Source organism: Danio rerio, chromosome 1, assembly GCF_052040795.2.
Source record: "Danio rerio strain M-AB ecotype USA chromosome 1, GRCz13ab, whole genome shotgun sequence".
Lineage (NCBI taxonomy): Eukaryota > Metazoa > Chordata > Actinopteri > Cypriniformes > Danionidae > Danio > Danio rerio.
In genome coordinates, this window is record NC_141021.1 from 11,300,694 (window position 1) to 11,320,520 (window position 19,827).

The 19,827-nt window shown below is 35.7% G+C and overlaps 2 protein-coding genes across 3 annotated transcripts in view; one reads left to right on the top strand and one right to left on the bottom strand.

Moving 5' to 3' along the window:
* The window catches only part of trim2b (tripartite motif containing 2b), a 32,626-nt gene extending 27,007 nt beyond the window's left edge, over nt 1–5,619 (top strand). Inside the window, exon 12 of the mRNA XM_087236717.1 lies at nt 1,816–5,619. Within this exon, the coding sequence (XP_087092843.1) occupies nt 1,816–1,968 (153 nt within the window). The 3' untranslated portion in view covers nt 1,969–5,619. The remainder of the gene's footprint in view (nt 1–1,815) is intronic.
* Nucleotides 5,620–7,151: 1,532 nt separating this feature from the next.
* Nucleotides 7,152–18,211, bottom strand: rnf175 (ring finger protein 175). 2 transcript variants are annotated; one of them, NM_200308.3, is made up of 10 exons: nt 18,106–18,211; nt 17,164–17,200; nt 15,837–15,874; nt 14,026–14,167; nt 11,538–11,692; nt 11,279–11,386; nt 10,388–10,508; nt 9,852–9,985; nt 9,516–9,617; nt 7,152–7,748 (listed from the first exon to the last, which is right to left on the bottom strand). In NM_200308.3, the coding sequence occupies exons 3-10, from the start codon at nt 15,857–15,859 to the stop codon at nt 7,628–7,630; spliced, it is 906 nt and encodes a 301-aa protein (NP_956602.2). In that variant the 5' UTR covers nt 15,860–15,874; nt 17,164–17,200; nt 18,106–18,211; the 3' UTR covers nt 7,152–7,627. The 2 variants fall into 2 exon arrangements, with proteins under 2 accessions (NP_956602.2, NP_001315272.1); NM_001328343.1 differs by lacking the exon at nt 17,164–17,200.
* Nucleotides 18,212–19,827: the final 1,616 nt, after the last annotated feature.

The window sequence follows — 19,827 nt, forward strand, 5'->3', positions numbered from 1 at the left end:
TAAACACAAGTCTAATAAATCCATTCTTACTAAAAAAACAAATCCCAAATAAGTCCCACACACAGCTTTGGTTGGTGAATAAAGTTATATGATAAAGGATTGATAGTCGCACCCCAAAAGACTGATAGCTCCAGATTTATGGACTGATAGCCGCACCCTAATCTCCGTCCTAAAGTATTGATAGCCCGACCCTAACAAACTGATTGCTCCACCCAAAAGGACTGATAGCCCCACCCTATAGGACTGATAGCACCACCCTAAAGAATTGATAGGCCCACCCTAAAGGACTTAAAGGGCCGCCCTAAAGGACTGATAACTCCGCCCCCAAAGGACTGATAGCCCCACCCTTAAGGACTGATAGCCCCACACTAAAGGACGGATAGCTCCGCCTAAAAGGACTAATAGCCCAACCCTAATAAACTGATTGATTTGCCCTAAAGGACTGATAGGCCCACCCTAAAGGACTGATAACTCCGCCCCCAAAGGACTGATAGCCTCACCCTAAAGGACTGATAGCCCCAAACTAAAGGACTGATAGCTCCGCCTTAAAGGACTAATAGCCCAACCCTAAATTCTTAATTGCTCCACCCTAAAGGACTGATTGTCCTGTCTGAAAGGACTGATAGCCCCACCATAAAGGACTGATAGCTCCACTCAAAAAGACTGATAGACCCACCCTAAAGGACTGTTTTCTCTGCCCTAAAGGACTGATAGCTCCGCCCTAAAGGACTTATGGTTCCACCACAAAAGACAGATAGCTCCACCCTAAAGGACTGACATCTCCACAACAGAGGACTAATAGTTTTGCACTAAATGACTGATAGCCCCGCCCTAAAGAACTGATAGCCCCACTGTAAAGGACTGATAATCTCTGCCCTGAATGACTGATAGCCCCACCCTAAAGGACTAATATCTCTGCCCTATTGGACTGATAGTCTCAATGCAAATGAATGATAACCCTATCCTAAGGGACTGTTACCTCTGTTCTAACTGTCTGATAGTCCCACCCTAAAGGACTAATATCTCCGCCCCAAAGGACTAAAGCTGCGGTCACACTAGGGTTTGTGTGTGCGAAATTCTGTCGTACAGCGCTGCGAAAAGGGGCCGGATTAAACAAGATGATTAGACATTAAAAAAAAGCAAGCGATTGCTCCATGTTTTAAATTTCTGTCCTGAGAGGTCATGTTTTGATCTTTGATTGGTCTGACGCAGTCAAGTGATGCGATTTCGCAGGTCAGAGGTCACCAAGCTTGAACTTTGCCCCGCAGCAACCTGCGAAATTTGACGCATGACCCTGCTTTTCCGATTTGACGTATTCACGTGCGTATGAATGTAAGTCTATAGGAAGAAAAGCCCGGTGTGACCACAGCTTAATAGTTCCACAGCAAATGACTTATAGCCCCACCCAAAAGGACTGATAGCTCCGCCCCAAAGGATTAATAGCCCCACCCTAACAGACTAATAGCCCCACTCTAAATGACTGATAGCCCCGTCCTAAAAGCATTCCACGACCAGAAGTGAAGAAAAGTCATTCGGAGGGGTGAGAGAGGGTTATGGTATTTGATTGAAATATTCTGAGGGCAAGTAAATGTTTACGTGATAATGAAGTGCATCGTTTATAACAAACACTACTGTATGCATATAAAAATAAGAAGAGGACATTTTGTTTTCACATTAAAACACTGTTGTCATGTAAGTGAACATCATATAACATGTATTGAGCTTTTGAATGAGGTCATGTAACCCCCGCTGAAACAGCAACACAAATCAAACACTGCACATACTACAAAAAACAAAAACTGTTCTCATCCTCAGGTGTTTGACGGGAGCGGGTCATTCCTGTCCTACATCAACACGGCAGCGGACCCTCTGTATGGGCCACAGGGTCTGGCTTTAACCTCAGACGGTCATGTAGTGGTGGCTGATTCTGGAAACCACTGCTTCAAAGTCTACCGTTACCTGCAATGACTACAGAGATAAGCAGAACCGTGCCGTACCTGTCCAAATCTCGCACTTAATCTCATTTAATGATGTTCGCCCTCCTTTTGTACCTGTTACCACTGTCCGATAACTCTCTGAGAAGACTAAAGCTTGATTATGGGATGCCCTTGGATTGCCTTTGCCAAAGCTCCACATAGATACACTGTGGAAACACGGAGACGTCTGAATGAAGCTGAAATCTCTGCTCCTCTGTGCTGCATGTGGAGTCGTGCATGCGCCGTCCCCTACAGTCTCTGCTCTGTACAACACTGTCATCATCAACTATTGGGTGAGGATGTGTTTTAGAGACGCTCGTAACTAATGCAGCCAAGAGAGCAGATGGATATTTCTCACTGTCTACAAGCTTTAGCATTCCCTTTACCTCCGTTTGGCTCCCTCGTTCATGGATGTTATGGTTGACTAATATACTAAAAATTTGGAATAATTATGATTTTGAAATTTATTTCATCATAAAGTTTTCTGCTTAGGTATTATCTCAATGTCAGGTATTCTTGCCATTTGAAGCAGAATTTTCATCATCACCATCATTACTGCAGTCGTCAATGTCACAAGACCCTTCAGAAATCAGTTCAGTGCTGAAATATTACATATTATTATTTTTACTTTGAAAATTAAACAATTTATTATATAATATTATTATATTTTTATGAAACATTAAGAGTTTGGTATTTAGATTTTTTGGGGGATTTTATTTTATTATGTTTTACATTTGTTCATGAGTAATTCATTTACATTTTACATGTTTGTGATTTAATGATTTCATTTATATGTTAACTCTTATGTGCTGTTGGGGATGTTTTCATCCAATCTGGGGTGATTTTGATTCTTAATTTGGCCATAGCTTTTTCTGTTTCAGCTAGCAGAATGATTTTTGGTGACAAATCTTATTTTGAGAAAATGCTTTAAAAAAAAAAAAAAAACACCCTCAACAATAAACTCTGGGCAAATTGAATACCCTTTTGTTATGTTCAGGATGAAAACGTCCACTCAATTAAACTGCTGTAAAAATGCAGCAATTAAATATTGTTTTCAAAGTTTTTTGCATCAATCTGTTAGTCAACCTCAGTCCTGATTGAAACTACTAAATTGCTTAGAAAATGTCAGGATTTAACTCTGTAATTGCTAAATTTACAAATCATGTCACTGATTTGGATAGAAAAAACACACAAAATGAGGCATTTTCAATATAAAAAGTAATATCTTGGACATTTGAAACGATATTGGCTTTGATGCATTGTTTCTGATTGATTTTAATTTTTTCTCCCTAATTTACAGTTGGTGGCTGTTTTTCCACATTGACTTCTATTATAACCACATTTTTTGGATTGCAAAACCATGACATCATATACTCATGGCATTTTTGATTGTTGGTGGTTTTTTCCTGTTGGGAAGAGATCAAATTTGTAATTTTTACTTTTGATCATCTGTTGGCACTATTAGCCCTTTAAATAGGCCTGTGCAAAAAAAAAAAAAAAAAAAAAAGCTTGGTTTCTGGATTTTATATGGGGTATAACAGCAAATTAAACTGTGTCTGTGAGTGTGACCTTTGCGCACTTGCCTTGATGTGTCTGAGAAAATCTAAATATGCATTTCAGAACTACATGGAGTAAATAAAAACAAAGACTGTGTATTTAAGCACCATCAAATGTGGTTATGATGGAAGTCAACGAGGCAAAAACAGCCACCAACAGTAAATCAGGAAGAAAAAGTAAAAATTTAACAATGAATCAAAGGTGATGTTGTTTTTTATGTCCAAAACTGTGATAAAAGGGAAAAAAATACGTCGTTTTGTGTGTTTTTTCACCAAATCAGTGACATCATTTGTAAACTTGGTAATTAAAGAGTTAAGATGCTGTCATTTTCTAAGCAGTTTAATAGTTTTGATCAGGACTGAGGTTGATTAACAGATTTCTGCAAAGAAATATATATATATATATATATATATATATATATATATATATATATATATATATATATATATATATATATATATATATATATATATATATATATATATCTGATGCATTTTTACAGCAGTTTTCATCCTGAACATGACAAAAACCGTGCACAAGGGTTAACTCTTTAAGAATGCATTAAATTAATCAGTAAAAGCTTATTTAAACAGTTTGTAAAATATACATTTGTAAAATAGTTTTTGATGTTTAATATTTTTTTGTTAAAAAAAAAAACACTACCATTGAAAGTTTGGCACAATATTGATCAAAAGTTCCAAATAGTTTTCCAAATTGTATTTAATTTCTGATATGAAAGTTTGGATTGATCTAGTTGAAAAGATTGAAAAGTTCTAACATCATTAGTTATTTACATTATCAGAAATAATTAGTCAATTATTAAAAACGATAATGTGACCAAAGTTTTTCAAATAAATGCTCATCATTGAACTTTCTGTTTATTAAAAAAAATCAGTTTTAAATTAATAACAGCCATTATTATAAATTGAGCACCATATCAAAATTTAATAATAACTTCCTGAAGGATCATGTGATACTGAAGCCTGGAGTAATGATGCTGAAAACTGAATCGCAAAAATAAAACGCATTTTCCAATTGTTTTAAATTGTAATAGTATTCCAAACTTAATTTCTGATATGAAATACATGCATGGTGAACATTTTTTAATAATCATAATTATTCCAAACCTTTATCGCAGGTCTGTTTATAGTTTCACAAACAAGCAAACGCCGACCATCTTCCACCTCAGTCTGATTAATTCCTCAGTGCAACCGCAGTAATTAAACTTATAGAAAAAACTGAAACCCCATAGCTGTCGTCTGACCCCTCTGTCGCGTGTAGTTTCATACGGTTGGTGTGTGTTGGTGTGTAAGAAACTATAGTTTATAACAGTATATTATACACCGCTGCCCTGCGTCCTCATAGAATGAAACTAGCAGCGAATGGCTCTTTATTTAGAAGATATTAGGACTCTCTATTTTCCTTACGAATACTATGAAGAAGAAGAAAAAACTGGAAATATTTATATATTTGTGTATTTATCGTAAATAATGTTTCAGAGAAAAGATGTCTGGGTAAGGTAAAAGCCAAACATTTTCCAGGAGTCGTTTTCGCTCATTCGTTTGCGTGAGGCATGGTTCATTTAATTAGTAGTAGTGATGTCATCATACAGGTTTCATCCTAATTAAATGGCAATAGTACTTCATCATCATCACCACAACGCGAAGGTCATTTTTAGGTTTCTGCTTTAATATATTGAGATTTCAGAATGTGTTGTTGTTTTGATTCGGTACAGTGAGGCTGTACTGTGAATTATGCATATGATTTAATGTGCTTTATTTTCTTGTATATAAGGATTGTATTTAAAGAATGTTTCGTACGAATTGGACTCGAATGTTATTGTTTTACGTCTGTACAAATCAGCCTTAAAATTCACTCGTTGCAAACATTTATCATGTTGTTTTCACGTAATTGATGGAAATGTTTTTAGTAGGAAGATTTGTTTAATTTAGTTTATCTTCTTGTGTGCCTGTTTACGACTTACAACGATAATCAGCTTGAACCGTGTTGATTTTTCTAATATTGCTCTCACGTCATGTCATTATCATGCTAATGTACAGCGCATTAAAAAAGTACCTTTGGAAAAGTTTGTTTTCTTTTTTTTATAAAAAAAAAGTTTTGCTGCAAAAAAAAAAAAATTAAATCATTAATTTTCTTTTCGGCTTATTTATTAATTAGGGCTCACCACAATGGAATAAACTGCCAACTTATCTAGCATATGTTTTACGCAGCGGATGCCCTTTCAGCTGCAACCCAACATTGGGAAACATCCATACACACACAACAGACAATTTAGCTTACCCAATTCACCTGTACCGCATGTCTTTGGACTTGTGGGGGGAACCGGAGCACCCAGAGGAAACCCACGCGATCGGGGAGAACATGCTAAGTCCATGCAGAAATGCCAACTGACCTAGCCACGGCTCGAACCAGCAACCTTGCTGAGAGGTATTACCCACTGCGCCACCACGTCACCCTTAAGAATGATTAATAGGACAAAATAATTTCTTTGAAAATGTCTGAGAGATTTTCTCTTTACTGACGACAATTTTACTTTGGCACTTATAAGGTTAGTTCACACACAAATTTTATTTATACCAATTATTACTCACCTCATGTCGTTTCAAACCCCTGAGTAATTAATAACATGACATACATTTTTGGCTGAACTAGGCTATCATTTTCAATTTTTCTTTCAATAATTACTAAAATTACTAACGCTTTAAGGGGGAAAACCAACGCAATGTCACGGCAATTCATAAGTTTTTGATTTAGTGGCTAATTCGTATGAATTCGTACAATCTAATTCGTACAATTTAGTATGAATTGCTCATCACCCAATGACGGTTAGGGGTGGGGTTAGGTGCCACGCCTCCTTTTTAAAATCGTACATTATTGTACGACTGAACTCGTACGAATTAGCCACAAAACAGACAAAATGTAAAATAGTTTCGTTTCCTCGTAAGATCGGGAAAACTACTAAATGAAAGGCGAAAAAATAAATTCATTAAGAAAAAACAAATAATATATGACTAGGCCGCATGCGACCGGTCGACCAAATGTAATGTATTCCAGTGTTGTCTAAGCAGGTCTGTGTGTGAGATGAGAAATAGGGGATTGAGGGAAAAGTCCTCATTGATAGTGTTTATATGAACATGACAGTTGACCAAGAGGCGACACTCAAGCTGACGGCTGTCCATTGGATCTTATTGCTGTCGTGATGGCACGCAGCTGCTTTTTTTATTTAATTATTTAAAAAGCACATTAAAGCTGAGATACAAACTAAAATAGGACAATACAACATTTACTATCACAATCATCAGCACTTTAAATAGTTTATTTTACGGGCTTATAATATGCTGCTGGTGTTTTCGTATTAAAATGGCCGCCATGCCATCTAGTGGCTGTTTCCCAAATTGCACTAGAGCGTCGCCTCTTGGTGATTCTATGCTCTTTGCCGAAAGTGGGGGGTGTCATTTAATACAAAAAAATATTTGAGCTGCTAAATATTTTTGTGAATAACATAAATTTGTCGAATTTTATCCAAAAGATTTGATTGAACACACTAATAACTTACACAACATTTGTGTTTAAAACAATCATGACAGACTCCAGTCATATCAGTAGCCACATGAAAATAGTTTTAATTTAAACGGAGCGCATTATGGGGTTAAACATGTTTTTTTGGCTCAACATAAACCAAAAAAATACTGACTCCAGTACACCTTTGGCAATCCCCTTCACCTCTCATCATTGTACAGACAAAAACACATACAGTAAGAACATAACCACTCAAAATTCACAGCTACTTAAAACAGACCATAACAAATGCTACACAATTCAACAAATGAACAGAACAAACAAGATGAGGCACAATCTGGATTAGGAGTGATAAAAAGAGGTTTAGATTTGCTTCTGTACGTCTTCTGTTTCAGCATTAAGACACTTCTGAAAAAAGCCTGTTCCATGTTTCTAATAAATTAAAAAGCAAAAGCAGCTGTCTGATTTATATTATAAAGTGTACAATTCTCTGATAAATATTTATAAAGGTGAACACATGCACAGCTGTAAACAGAATCAAATACTGGAGAGGCTTATTCAAGTCCGAGTGAAAAGTTTATCCCGTGGACGATTCCGATGATGATTGGCTGCCAGGCCACCAGATACCTGAGCCAGTCCAGCAGCTGCCCGTATAAAACATGAGTTCTCTCCCAGCTGAGCAATGCAGTCAAGGTGGAAATATGGCTATTATTATCATCTGTAATGGATACAGGCTGATATTTCAAATATATTCTTAGTAGTTTGTATTGTTTTTATAATTTATACAGTAATAATATAACAAAACAATTTAGGTTAGGTCAGCAGAGTTTCTTTACAGGGGTCTGATGATTCTTATATTTTTAATCAAATTTTATAATAATAAAAACACATACATGTACACATAAAAGAATTTATAAAAAATATAAAACCTGAAAAATCACATGTACACAAATATTCACAGCCTTTGAAGACAAAGGAATTGTCTGTACACTTCCGAGGCAGGATTGTCTCGAGGCACAAGGCTGTTGAAGATTACAGAAAACTTTCTGCTGCTCGGAAAGTTCCAATGAGCACAGTGGCCTCCATCATCCGTAAGTGGAAGATGTTTGGAACCATCAGGACTCTTCCCAGAGCTGGCCAATCATCTAACCTGAGTGATAAGGGCAGAAGGGCCTTAGTCAGGGGAAGATCAATAACCCAATGGTCACTCTGTTTAAGCTCCAGCATTCTGTGGAGAGAGGAGAACCTTACAGAAGGACAACCATCTGTGCAGCAATCCACCAATCAGCCCTGTATGGTAGAGTGGCCAGACGGAAGCCACTGCCCACCTGGAATTTGCCAAAAGGCATCTGAAGGACTCTCAGACCATAAGAAACTAAATTCTCTGGTCTGATAAGACTAAAATTGAACTCTTTAGAGTGAATGCCAGGAGTTACGTTGAGAGAAAACTAGGCACCACTCATCACCAGGCTAATACCATCCCTCCAGTGAAGCATGGTGGTGGCAGGGGATGTTTTTTTTGCAGCAGGAACTGAAAGACTTGTCAGGATAGAGAGAAAGATGAATGCAGCAATGTACAGAGACATCCTGAATGAAAACCTGCTGCAGAGTGCTCTTGACCTCAGACTGGGGTAACGGTTCATCTTCCAGCAGGACAATGACCCAAAGCAAACTGCCATAATTTCAATGGAGTGGCTTCACAACAACTCTGTGAATGTCATTGAGTGGCCCGGCCGGAGCCCAGACCTAAATCCAATTGAACATCTCTGAAGAGATCTGAAAATGGCTGTACACCATCGCTTTTCATCCAACCTGACAGAGCTTGAGTAGTACTGCAAAAAGGAATGGGCAAAAATTCCCAAAGACAGGTGTGCCAAACGTGTGGCATCATATTCAAATAGACATGAGGCTGTAAATGCTGCCGAAAGTGAAACAACAAAGTATTAAGCAAAGGCTGTGAATAATGATGTACATGTGATTTTTCAGGTTTTTTATTTTTTTTAAATTTTCAACAATTCCAAAAACTTTTGAGGAAATAAATGAATTTAATCCATTTTGGAATAAGGCTGTAACATAAAAAATGTGGAAAAAATGTGTGAAGTGCTATGAATACTTTCCTGGATCCACTGTACAAATATTAAAATACAATAGATGTATTATGTTCTAATATATTGTATGAAATAAATAAAATGTATTATCATTGACCAGTTATTATAGATTTTTTTTACAAACAAACGTCAAAATATCAGTGCTAGACTATTTATTTGCAGAAATTGACAATAAGTCAATATAAAACATTACATGGTTGCAGACCTAAAAATATAAATAATTTATATAATATAATAATACATTTTTCCAATATACAGTGTATGCATATATATATATATATATGCATTATTGAATTGAGAATTATCATGCATGTAAAACAGTCTTCAAGGATACGGGTTATTCATCATCCGTTTGAGGTCCACTTTCTCATTGCAGTATGGACATGTTTGCTTTTTTCCCACGATGCACCAGCCACGAATACAGAATTCATGAAATCTGTAAACCAAAAGTAGTTAAGTAGCATAAACAAACAAACAGTTGTGTTATTTTAACCAGCAAAGGCTTGCAGAAACTTTGACTTTGTCTCCACCTTAAAAAAAATCGGTCTTGAACCAAATCTGTAACCATAACTGAACCCCTCAACACATGGTTTGTCCATAAAACAAATAATCTTCTCGTTAGCTGTTAAGATGAGCATTAAAGCTGCAGTTTGGTTGAAATAAAGGATACGTGTGGTTGCAGGAGAGCTGATAGGTGTCCTCAATAATGCCTTCCTCATCTACATCCACAAAAATCTTCTGACCGCACACGGCACACACATCATTGTTGAGGTTTCGGGATGGCATATCACCCATGTTATAGTACTGAAAAAAACATCAACAGAGAGTTACTGGAAGATACAGCAACTAATAATAATAATAATAATAATAATATTTATCTCCATTCTTTCCCAATTGGTTGATTACATTAAGAATGGCTGACTTATCAATATAACAAGTTTAAATATGCAAATGATGCATTATTTCAATAAATATGTGCTAATTTGCATCCATTTTGACACAAAAATCTATTTAAACATTATCATTAAACATTAATCGTGTATCATTCTCATTACATGTTTTGGGCATATTAGAGTCCTATTGTTCCTACAGAGGGGATTTTGGGTTTCAACCTATTATATCATCACTTAATATGTCAGAAAACATTGACAACATCCAGAAAAATAAAAAGTGACATGTAGAGAGTGATGAATGTGATGAACTCACCCCTATAGTGGACGCCATGTAGTCTGAGCAGATTTCTGCAAAATCACGTCCCATCACTCCATAATACAAGCCATAGAAAAGCATGATCACACCCACATCCATCGAGTCCTCTGCTTTAATCCTGAAGCACAGACAAATTGACTTCATGTTTTTTAATACATTCATAATATATTTATTTAATAATCCCGCCCGGCCATATCACTCTTTTATTGCACTTATTATATTATATTATATTATATTATATTATATTATATTATATTATATTATATTATATTATATTATATTATACTAAATTATGCTATATAAGTTATTATATTATATTACATTATACTAAATTATGCTATATAAGTTATTATATTATATTACACTTTATTATATCATACTAAATTATACTAAATTATATTATATTATATTATATTATACTAAATTATACTATATTATATTATATTATATTAGATTAGAGTAGATTACTCTAAATTATATTATATTAGATTATATAAATTATATTATATTATATTATATTATATTATATTATATTATATTATATTATATTATATTATATTATATTATATTATATTATCCCACTTGGATTTAGACCTGAATTCAATTTAGTCTTATTAAGTCTTATTAAGTTATAAAAGATAAATTATGTTTCAACCACAACAAATCAATAAATTTAACCGTCTATACAAGTTTTCTGAAATCACAATCAACAATCAGCCTTGCATGTATATCTTCTAAAAGTAATATGTATGAAAAGTATTCATCCATCACTTTTTATCCTTGCAAAGTCACCATTGTGCAATTTCCCTCTATTATCAAGCCATTACGCCAGCCTTAATATTAAAACAATGAACAGGGTCCTACTAACATCAGACTGAGTTCACACACCTGAAGAAAACGTTGAATCCAAACATGGTGAACATGATGGCGAGGTACCCAATCACACCCACAGCATAGCTCAGCTTGTAGATGAGGAGGAACCACTTATACACCATCCTGAAAAAGACAGAGACCTACATTTTAGCATAAACTCTATTAAACAATGCACAGACCACACGTTTAGCAAGAAACATAGCATGTCTTGTAATATTCAAGTAAAACTTGCATAGTTGCAACTAAATTTAAAACAGCGCTTCAAAGTCATTACCGTGGCGTCCTGCAGGACAGAGGCTTGCGTGTGGCTCTGAATATGACGTAACTGGTGATGACGGAGAACATGCCCCATGTGGACAGAAAACGCCACCAGTAAAGCTTGATGGTGAAGTAGAGAGGAACCACCCACATCTGCAGCAGTGTGACCATCTACAGGAGACCCAACATTCATTAACTGTGCTTTATATATGCATAATAAAGTCAGGTGTGTTTAAATTTATAGATAACCCGAAAAATGAAAATTCTGCCATCATTTAATCTTTATTTAATTTCCAAACTACAAAAGAACACAAAGATATTTTAAAAAATGTTGGAAACCTTTAAACATTGACTTCCATAATATCTGTTATTCCTACTATGGATGTCAATGGTTACCCATTTCCAACATTCTTCAAAATATCTACTTTTTTGTTCAATGAAGCTTGATTGTGTGCACAAATCCATTTGTTTTGAAGGCTGTCGTACCTGATGGGCTTGCCCTTTTACTATTATTTGCAACAACAGGGGAGTAATGACAAAACAGTTGTAAAGAAGAAGTCAGTAATATTTTTTTCTTCTAGGGATAGTGGCATTTATTTATTTTTGGCTGTCATCATGGCGAAGACAAAACAAATTAGTTATTAAGACTGTAATATAAATTAATGTGTTGGAAAAAAGTCTCTCCTTTAAACAGCCATTAAAATTTCACAAGGAGGACTAATCGTTTCGACTTACCAAACCAAATTAATAGGTTGAGCATAAATTTGGAAGACATTCATGAAAATGTAAAAATGTAAGTGAAATAAGCTAAACTGTACATATCCAGGCTAACTGTGTGCTTAATGCAAAACAGTATATACAAAACAATTAAAATAAAATTTATTTACAAAGCTTTGGGCAACCGGTGCACAGAATAAATGCATTGTTTTGCCTCAATGCTTCAAAAGAAACTTAAAGGGGTGGTCCACTACGATATCATGTTTTAAACTTCAGTTGATGTGTAATGTAGCTGTGTGAACATAAACAACATCTCTGAATATAAAATGTTCAAAGTTCAATGCAGAGAGAGAGACCTTGGTTTTTACAGAGTTAGATTAGCAAAGCCTACAATGAACGAATTTTGGGGACTACAAAAAAATACTTCCGGGCCTGTGAGATCACAAACGTACTTTTACTGCGCACACACACTGCGCAGCTGAGGGGCGTGGCCAGAGGCGCTGTAATGTTAGAGCAGAGATAAAGCTAAAATACGTTCAAATGCTGCTATTTCCACAGAGCTTCTTCTGTTTCTGTATTTAGGCTTCCAAAGGAAACAACACAAAGACAGAAGTGCTTACAGTTCAATATTAATTATGTTCCAGAGAATTATAAAGTACATAGCAAGCATGATTTGACAAAGCACAGCTTCCAGAATCTCTCCCAGTTCAGTGCTGGATTCGGTTAAATTTGGTTAAAACTACAACCTGTAAGTGTTTTTATTTGTTAAAATTGATCATGACATGTACAGTTTCTAGCGTTTACGGTGTGTTGTAGCAACGATGTAAACAACGGGAAATGCTGTTTTGCACAGCAAATGATTTAGCTACAAATTCATATTTATCACACACACACTTCACAGCCGAGTGCTGCCTCTCTCTATGTGTGTGCGCGACTTTGCATTGATTCTCTTTAGGCAGCTTTTCTATGCTTTTTACATCTCAGATAATGAAGTCGCAAAAGATATGTGAATGATTCATGTTACTTACACCTGCATATTCCGGATACATGTGAAAGCCGTCGTGTAACGCCTTGAGTTAAAAGAATACAGGAGAGCTCGCCTAACTCGTGTAGCAGCAGAAAAATAAATCAAGGCTCACACAGGTCGCATCCCACATCTTGTGCTTTACTCTTCTGTCAGCAGTGTCACGATATATTACAGAAAATAACAATCCGAGCATCAGAGAAAAGGAAAAAAAATTCCCGCGCACATGCGCTTGTTACACGCGTCTACAGAAAGTTCACACATTCACGCACACACAAAGACACACGCAATTGCGAGGTCTCTTAAAGGAGCCGCACCCCAGCTTCACTTGTTTTAGAGAGGGGGCAGGAGGTTGACTGACTGTTTACACAGCAGAAAAGTGCATGCTTGTACAGGTGTGATGGAGCCGATTCGCGAATCACAGCACATTATGACAGGTGACCTATCAGAGTCACTTGAGGGCGGGCCTTTCAGAGGAACTAGGAAATATGTCAGTCGTTTTCATGCTAGCCGAGTAGCTGTATATAATCAAAGTGAGATATATGAAAAAATAACGTGGTTTCCTTCAAGTGAAACATGAGCACACATTGCTTTGCATCTTATAAACACAACCAAGCCTTAAAATTACATTCTGGACCACCCCTTTAAAAATGCTGTGTCGCATTCGTTGTGTGTAAGCCAACAGATCAAGTATAAATCAGCCTTAAATGTTGACAGAATTTTCCTTTTTGTGTGAACTATCCCTTTAATTGATATCACTCACATTGTAGGATCTGCAGTGTCTTTGTTTCCACTGAACCAGGACAATCTGTGCGACCACTAGCGTAGCGATGAGAATCAGGACCATCTCTGCATGCATGGCCTCATGACCTCTGTGCTTCACGTGTAGCCTCTCGTGCTGCATCCTGAAGAATGAGAAGCAAAATACTCTTTAAAGGGGCAGTTCACCCAAAAATGAAATTCTGACATCATTTACTGATCCTCCACTTGTTCCAAACCTGTTTGAGTTTCTTTCTTCTGTTGAACATGAAGGAAGATATACTGAAGCATGTAGGAAAAAACTGCCATTGACTTTTTAGTTCATTTTATGTTTCTACAATGGACACTGCAAACATTTTTTGTCTTACTTACAATTTTTGTTTTGTTTCTAGTCCAAACATCAAAAAAATTGTTTGGAAAAAAATCATTTTCTAAAAACATAAAAAGGAATGATTTGTTTCCAGGAAGAAGTTTTGGTCCCACTTTATATTAAGTGTCCTTAACTACTATGTACTTACATCAAAAAATAAATACAATGTACTTACTGTGTTCATAATGTATTTGAGAACACTTGTGGGGCTTTTGAGTTGGGATAGAGGTTGGGTTATGGACAGGTTTGGTGGCATGGGTAGGTTTAAGGGCGGGTTAAGGTGTAAGGGATGGTCAACAGTGTATTTACAAATGTAATTACAAAAGTTAATTACAGATGTAATTACATACATGTATTTAATCAAGCATAAGTACATAGTAAATACATTTTATTTACACAATAAGTACATTGTAACAAACTATTAATTCCTGTGTAAGTACATATTAGTTAAGGCCACTTAATATAAAGTGTGACAGAAGTTTTTAAGTTTTTTTTTTTTTTGAGAAAAAGTACAAGTCAAAATTAAGTGTGTTTGTCCTTAAAACAAGCTAAATAATCTGCCAGAGGTGTAAATACAATACACAGCACTGGCGGACAATTTTGCTTGTTTTACAGAAAAACTCACCTACAGTAATATTTACTTACTATTTCTGAAATAATGTTATAATTGTCTAGAAAATGATTCTTGATTTAAGAATATTTAGACATTTTGACAAGAAACAAGAAAAAAAAAACTTTTCAAGTGAATGTCAATGGCTGCCTTTTCCCAACATTCTTCAAAATGTCTTCTTTTGTAATCAACAGAAGACAGAAATTGAGTTTAGAACCACTTGGAGTGTGAATAAATAATGAGCGAGTTTTCATTTTGGGGTGAATTATCCCTTTAATGCACGGATTTCAAAACTAGAAGCTAATGACGTGGAAAAAAAATAGGCCAGGAATTTTTGAAAGAGCTTTTGTTCATTTTGAAGGATCATAGAGCTACTTAGGCCACCTGCACGACACTGCCAGCGTTCACTTTAATAATGACACACATGCTCCAGAAACTATTTTTACAGAAGGTGACAATCACAAAGCACTGAAAAAGACAGACTGTGACATTATATAAGAGCTTAAAGCAACACTCCACTTTATTTAGAAATAGACTCCCTACAGTTAAGTTTTAACATTATTTTAATCTATTCAGCCAATCTCTGGGTCTGATGGAAGCACTTTTAGCTTAGCATAAATCATTGAATTGGTTTAGACCATTAGCGTCTCACTCCAAACATTCACAAAAGAGTTTAGTTAATTTCTCTTTTTAAAGCTTGACTTTTCTGTAGTTACACAGTGTAGTAAAACCATTGGAAAATAAAGAGTGTTCCTTTAACACACAACATGTACCTTTCTTAAAATCTATCTGCATTATTATAAGCCACAGTGACTGTAAATAATTGGATACTTACTTCCACGATTCTCTGTGAGACATTTTCAGAAGATCATCCTGAGCAGAAAGAACTGGATTTAGACAATACACGTGCAATTCAGAATCATTTTATATACATTTGCATATCTTCATATTCTTCTTATTTGGTCAGTTTTACAGCAGCCAATATTAAACACCATTTGAAGTACTTTTAATATTATAATGCTAATTCATGGCATCTTCGGTTTAATATAACTTGTAGTCTTGATTTATTTTGCTTTTATTTATTGATTTTTACCTGATCATTAGGCAGTACCGACTACTGCTAGCCAATCAGAATCTAATTTTCCAGTGAGCTGCACCATAGAATGCAACATCAGGTTGTGGAGGTTAAAAGCCCCGTTCATTTTCTTTACTGGAGAACTGATTTTTAACCGTTTTTAAACTGATAAAGACAGACTGAACTTATTTTTTCAGTGCTTTATCATTTAATTAAAACCATCAATCCACATTCATTCGTTCATTCATTTTCTTTTCAGCTTAGTCCCTTATTTTTAAGGGATAGCCACAGCGGAATGAACCACCAACTATTCCAGCATATGTTTTATACTACGGCCGTTTTAGTTTACCCAGTTCACCTACAGCGCATTTCTTTGGACAGTGGGAAAAACCGGAGCACCCAGAGGAAACCCACGCCAACATGTGGAAAACATGCTAACTCCTGCCGGGACTCTAAGCGACCTTCTTGCTGTGGGGTGACAGTGCTAATCACTGAACCAACATGCCGCTCATAAAGTCATGCATGATGCCCTATGCTGGTTTTGAACCTACCATCTCAGTGTTGATAGTGCAATGCTTAGCACATTGAGCTAGCTGATCAGGCATTCATTTCATGTTTTTTCAGCTTTTTTATCATTCTATGGAGAAATCTCGACCAATCAGAGAACCACAAAGAAATAAAGGCTCTAAAACTATAAACTAGCAACATCCATAAATCTGTATCAGTGCTGAACAAATTAAATTTTAAACTTTTAATCCACTTAAGTCATCTGCAATTGTACTTTTGTCCATTTGTTAGATTTTTTGAATGTGATTAAACTCATTGGTTTGGTTAATAACTCTTAATAAAAATAAATATAACTTAATAAATATTCTCTACATGGGAAAAATGAATAAAAAACATAAAACCGAATCCAAGATAGTTGAAAAAAGTTAGCAGAAACAAAAAGTTTTTTAACAAAGCAACTGAAGTACATGTAATAATAACTGAAATACAATTATGCGTTAATAATGTATAAACAAAAATGTGATTAAACATGCCATGAATTTGAAAGCAATAGTTCACCCAAAAGCAAGGATTTACTCACCCTCAAGTGGTTCCAAACCTTTATGACTTGCTTTATTCTGTTGAACACAAAAGAAGATATTTGGAATAAGCCTGTAACCACTGACTAGCAAAGTTTTTTTTTCCTACCATTGAAGTCAATGGTTACAGGTTTTTAGATTTCACACAGGTTTGGAAAGGGTGAGTAAACGATAACAGAATTTACAGTTTGGGGTGAACTATAGCTTTAACAACTGATGTACACTTCCTTTATCATGCATTATGAAATCATACCTACCCTGATGCTGTCGTGTTATTCTGTATGTCATATGAGTGCGAGATAAACATGGCCATGCTTTTCCATGAGGGGTCACGTGACCGATTTAGCATTCAGCCTTTATAAAAACTACTGATCATATAAGAACGGTCTGTGTTCAAATTAAAAGTCTCTCATTATTATACTTTTATTTATTTATAAATCAGCCATATAACGTTACACTTGAAGGTTGTGATTGTTAAGTCCAATTTGCTCAAATTGCAATGATATCGTGCAGTGCTAAGCTAGGCGTTTGTCATTACAATAAATATCAGTTGGATGATCATAATTACCTTTTTACAGTCAATGAGTCGTAGCAATATCATATAACAGAATGCATAGATAGATTATACTGCATGCACAGGTGTTTCTTCCTGCCACGTTTGAAGGCGTTTTACTCGCGTACACCCAGTTTGCAATGCATAACATTAAACAGACCGACAAAATAAACTAAAACGTTTCTATTACGAACCAATAACATATTGACACCGAGCGTGTTGATTTAATGACGGTGTAAACAGATTCGTGTAACGTAATACAACGTTTATGACAGGCCACTGGTAGTGCAGATCCACAGCAGCTTTAGCATACGCCATGATATCAGGGCGAAATGCCGGAGTTTTAGTCGTTTGACTAATATCTATACATATGAAATACTGAAACGAGTACCTGTGGTTGCAGGCCGGCCATTATTAATACCAGTTTAGATTCCGGTCATCTATTAATGGCTCCGTTTCTACCGGCAGACATTCTGCTCCGGTTCCATTACGAGCGAATCATTCTTGTGAGTCGGTTCTGCTAAATGAATCTTTTGATTCGGCGTGTCAAGATTCATTTTCTGATCGAACGTGGCCGAGTGATTCTCAAGTCATCTGGCCGACTCGTTTGTTTGACGTGTACTACTAGAGATGTCTTGTAAGTTATCTCGCCAAAAGTAAAGAAAGGTAGGTCGACAGCAGAAATGGCAACATTAAACGTAGGACTGGAAGTATATTTATAAGGCTTTGGCAGTTATGTTACACTTTATTCATTAAAATGTGGAAAAATTAATTGATTTGTTTGATTTGTTACAAAGTTTCGGATGTATATTTTTTTCAAAAAAGTATTTGAGCTAAATATATATCATACTTGAAAATTATCTATTTAAACTGGAAAATACAATATATTAAACGCAAATGTGTGTCTATGACGTGAAATAATCAGTGAATCGTTTTAGCCGGATCTCTGAAACAAACCATTCAAAAGAACCGGATGTTTCTGTAATGTTTTCATGACAACGGTATTCTGGCTCAGAATCTGCGCAGAATCAACTCTGCACACCTCTCGAGATTGACACATTGGTTAAAAATATCAGTTCGTTCAAAGCACACTCAATTCCATTTCCTACAATAGTGTAAAATATGCATTATTTAAATAAATATGTGCTAATTTCCGTATGTGTTTTGCTCAAAAATCTGAACAATTATATTATTCTTCACAGTTATAGTCAATAGTTTTTACACGGGATATTTTTTTTTTATCTAGATAGAATAACATCTTGTATCAAAACAGGCATTTATGGTCTATTACCATGTCCATATGTAAAAAAAAACAAAAAACAAAAACTAAAGGTTATTAATTCATTCATTTATTTTCTTTTCGGCTTAGTCCCTTTATTAGTCAGGGGTCGCCACAGCAAAATGAACCGCCAACTGATCCAGCATATGGTTTACGGATGTCCTTCCAGCTGCAACCCATCACTGGTAAACACTCACTTGCATTCTCACACACACGCACAAACTACGGACAATTTAGCCTACCCAATTCACCTGTACCGCATGTCTTTGGACTTGTGGGGTAAACCAGAGCACCTGGAGGAAACCCACGCGAACACCTAGAGAACATGCAAACTCCACACAGAAATGCCAAATTGGAATTTAAGTTATACGAGGTGAAAATTTATTTTTCGGTGCAGGAGAAAGACAAATAACTTCAAAATAACTACTCCGCACACTCTGACAAAGGTCCTGAATTTGCCATTGGTCCAGAATTTTTGCCACTGTATTTTCATTTGACCTATTTTGACTGCTATGTCATCATAAATTGTGGAAACAACCCATTAAAGGTTTTAAGATGATGCACAATATGACATAAGTAGAGTCAACTTTCACCATTGACCTACTGTTGTTAAAAATAAAAAACATTTTACAAGTAGCCTAACTTTTACTCTAAATCTTGAACCTAATTCTTGAGAGAATACTGTGTACTGTGTATAAAAATCCAAAATCAAACAAAAAGTTCTCAGGGGTAGCTTAAATAATGTGTCGGTGCTCTTTGGGTAAAGGATTCATCAGAATAAACATCAAAATCAGTCCAAGGCACTCAAAAAATGTGGAAGAAATAATAGCCGTT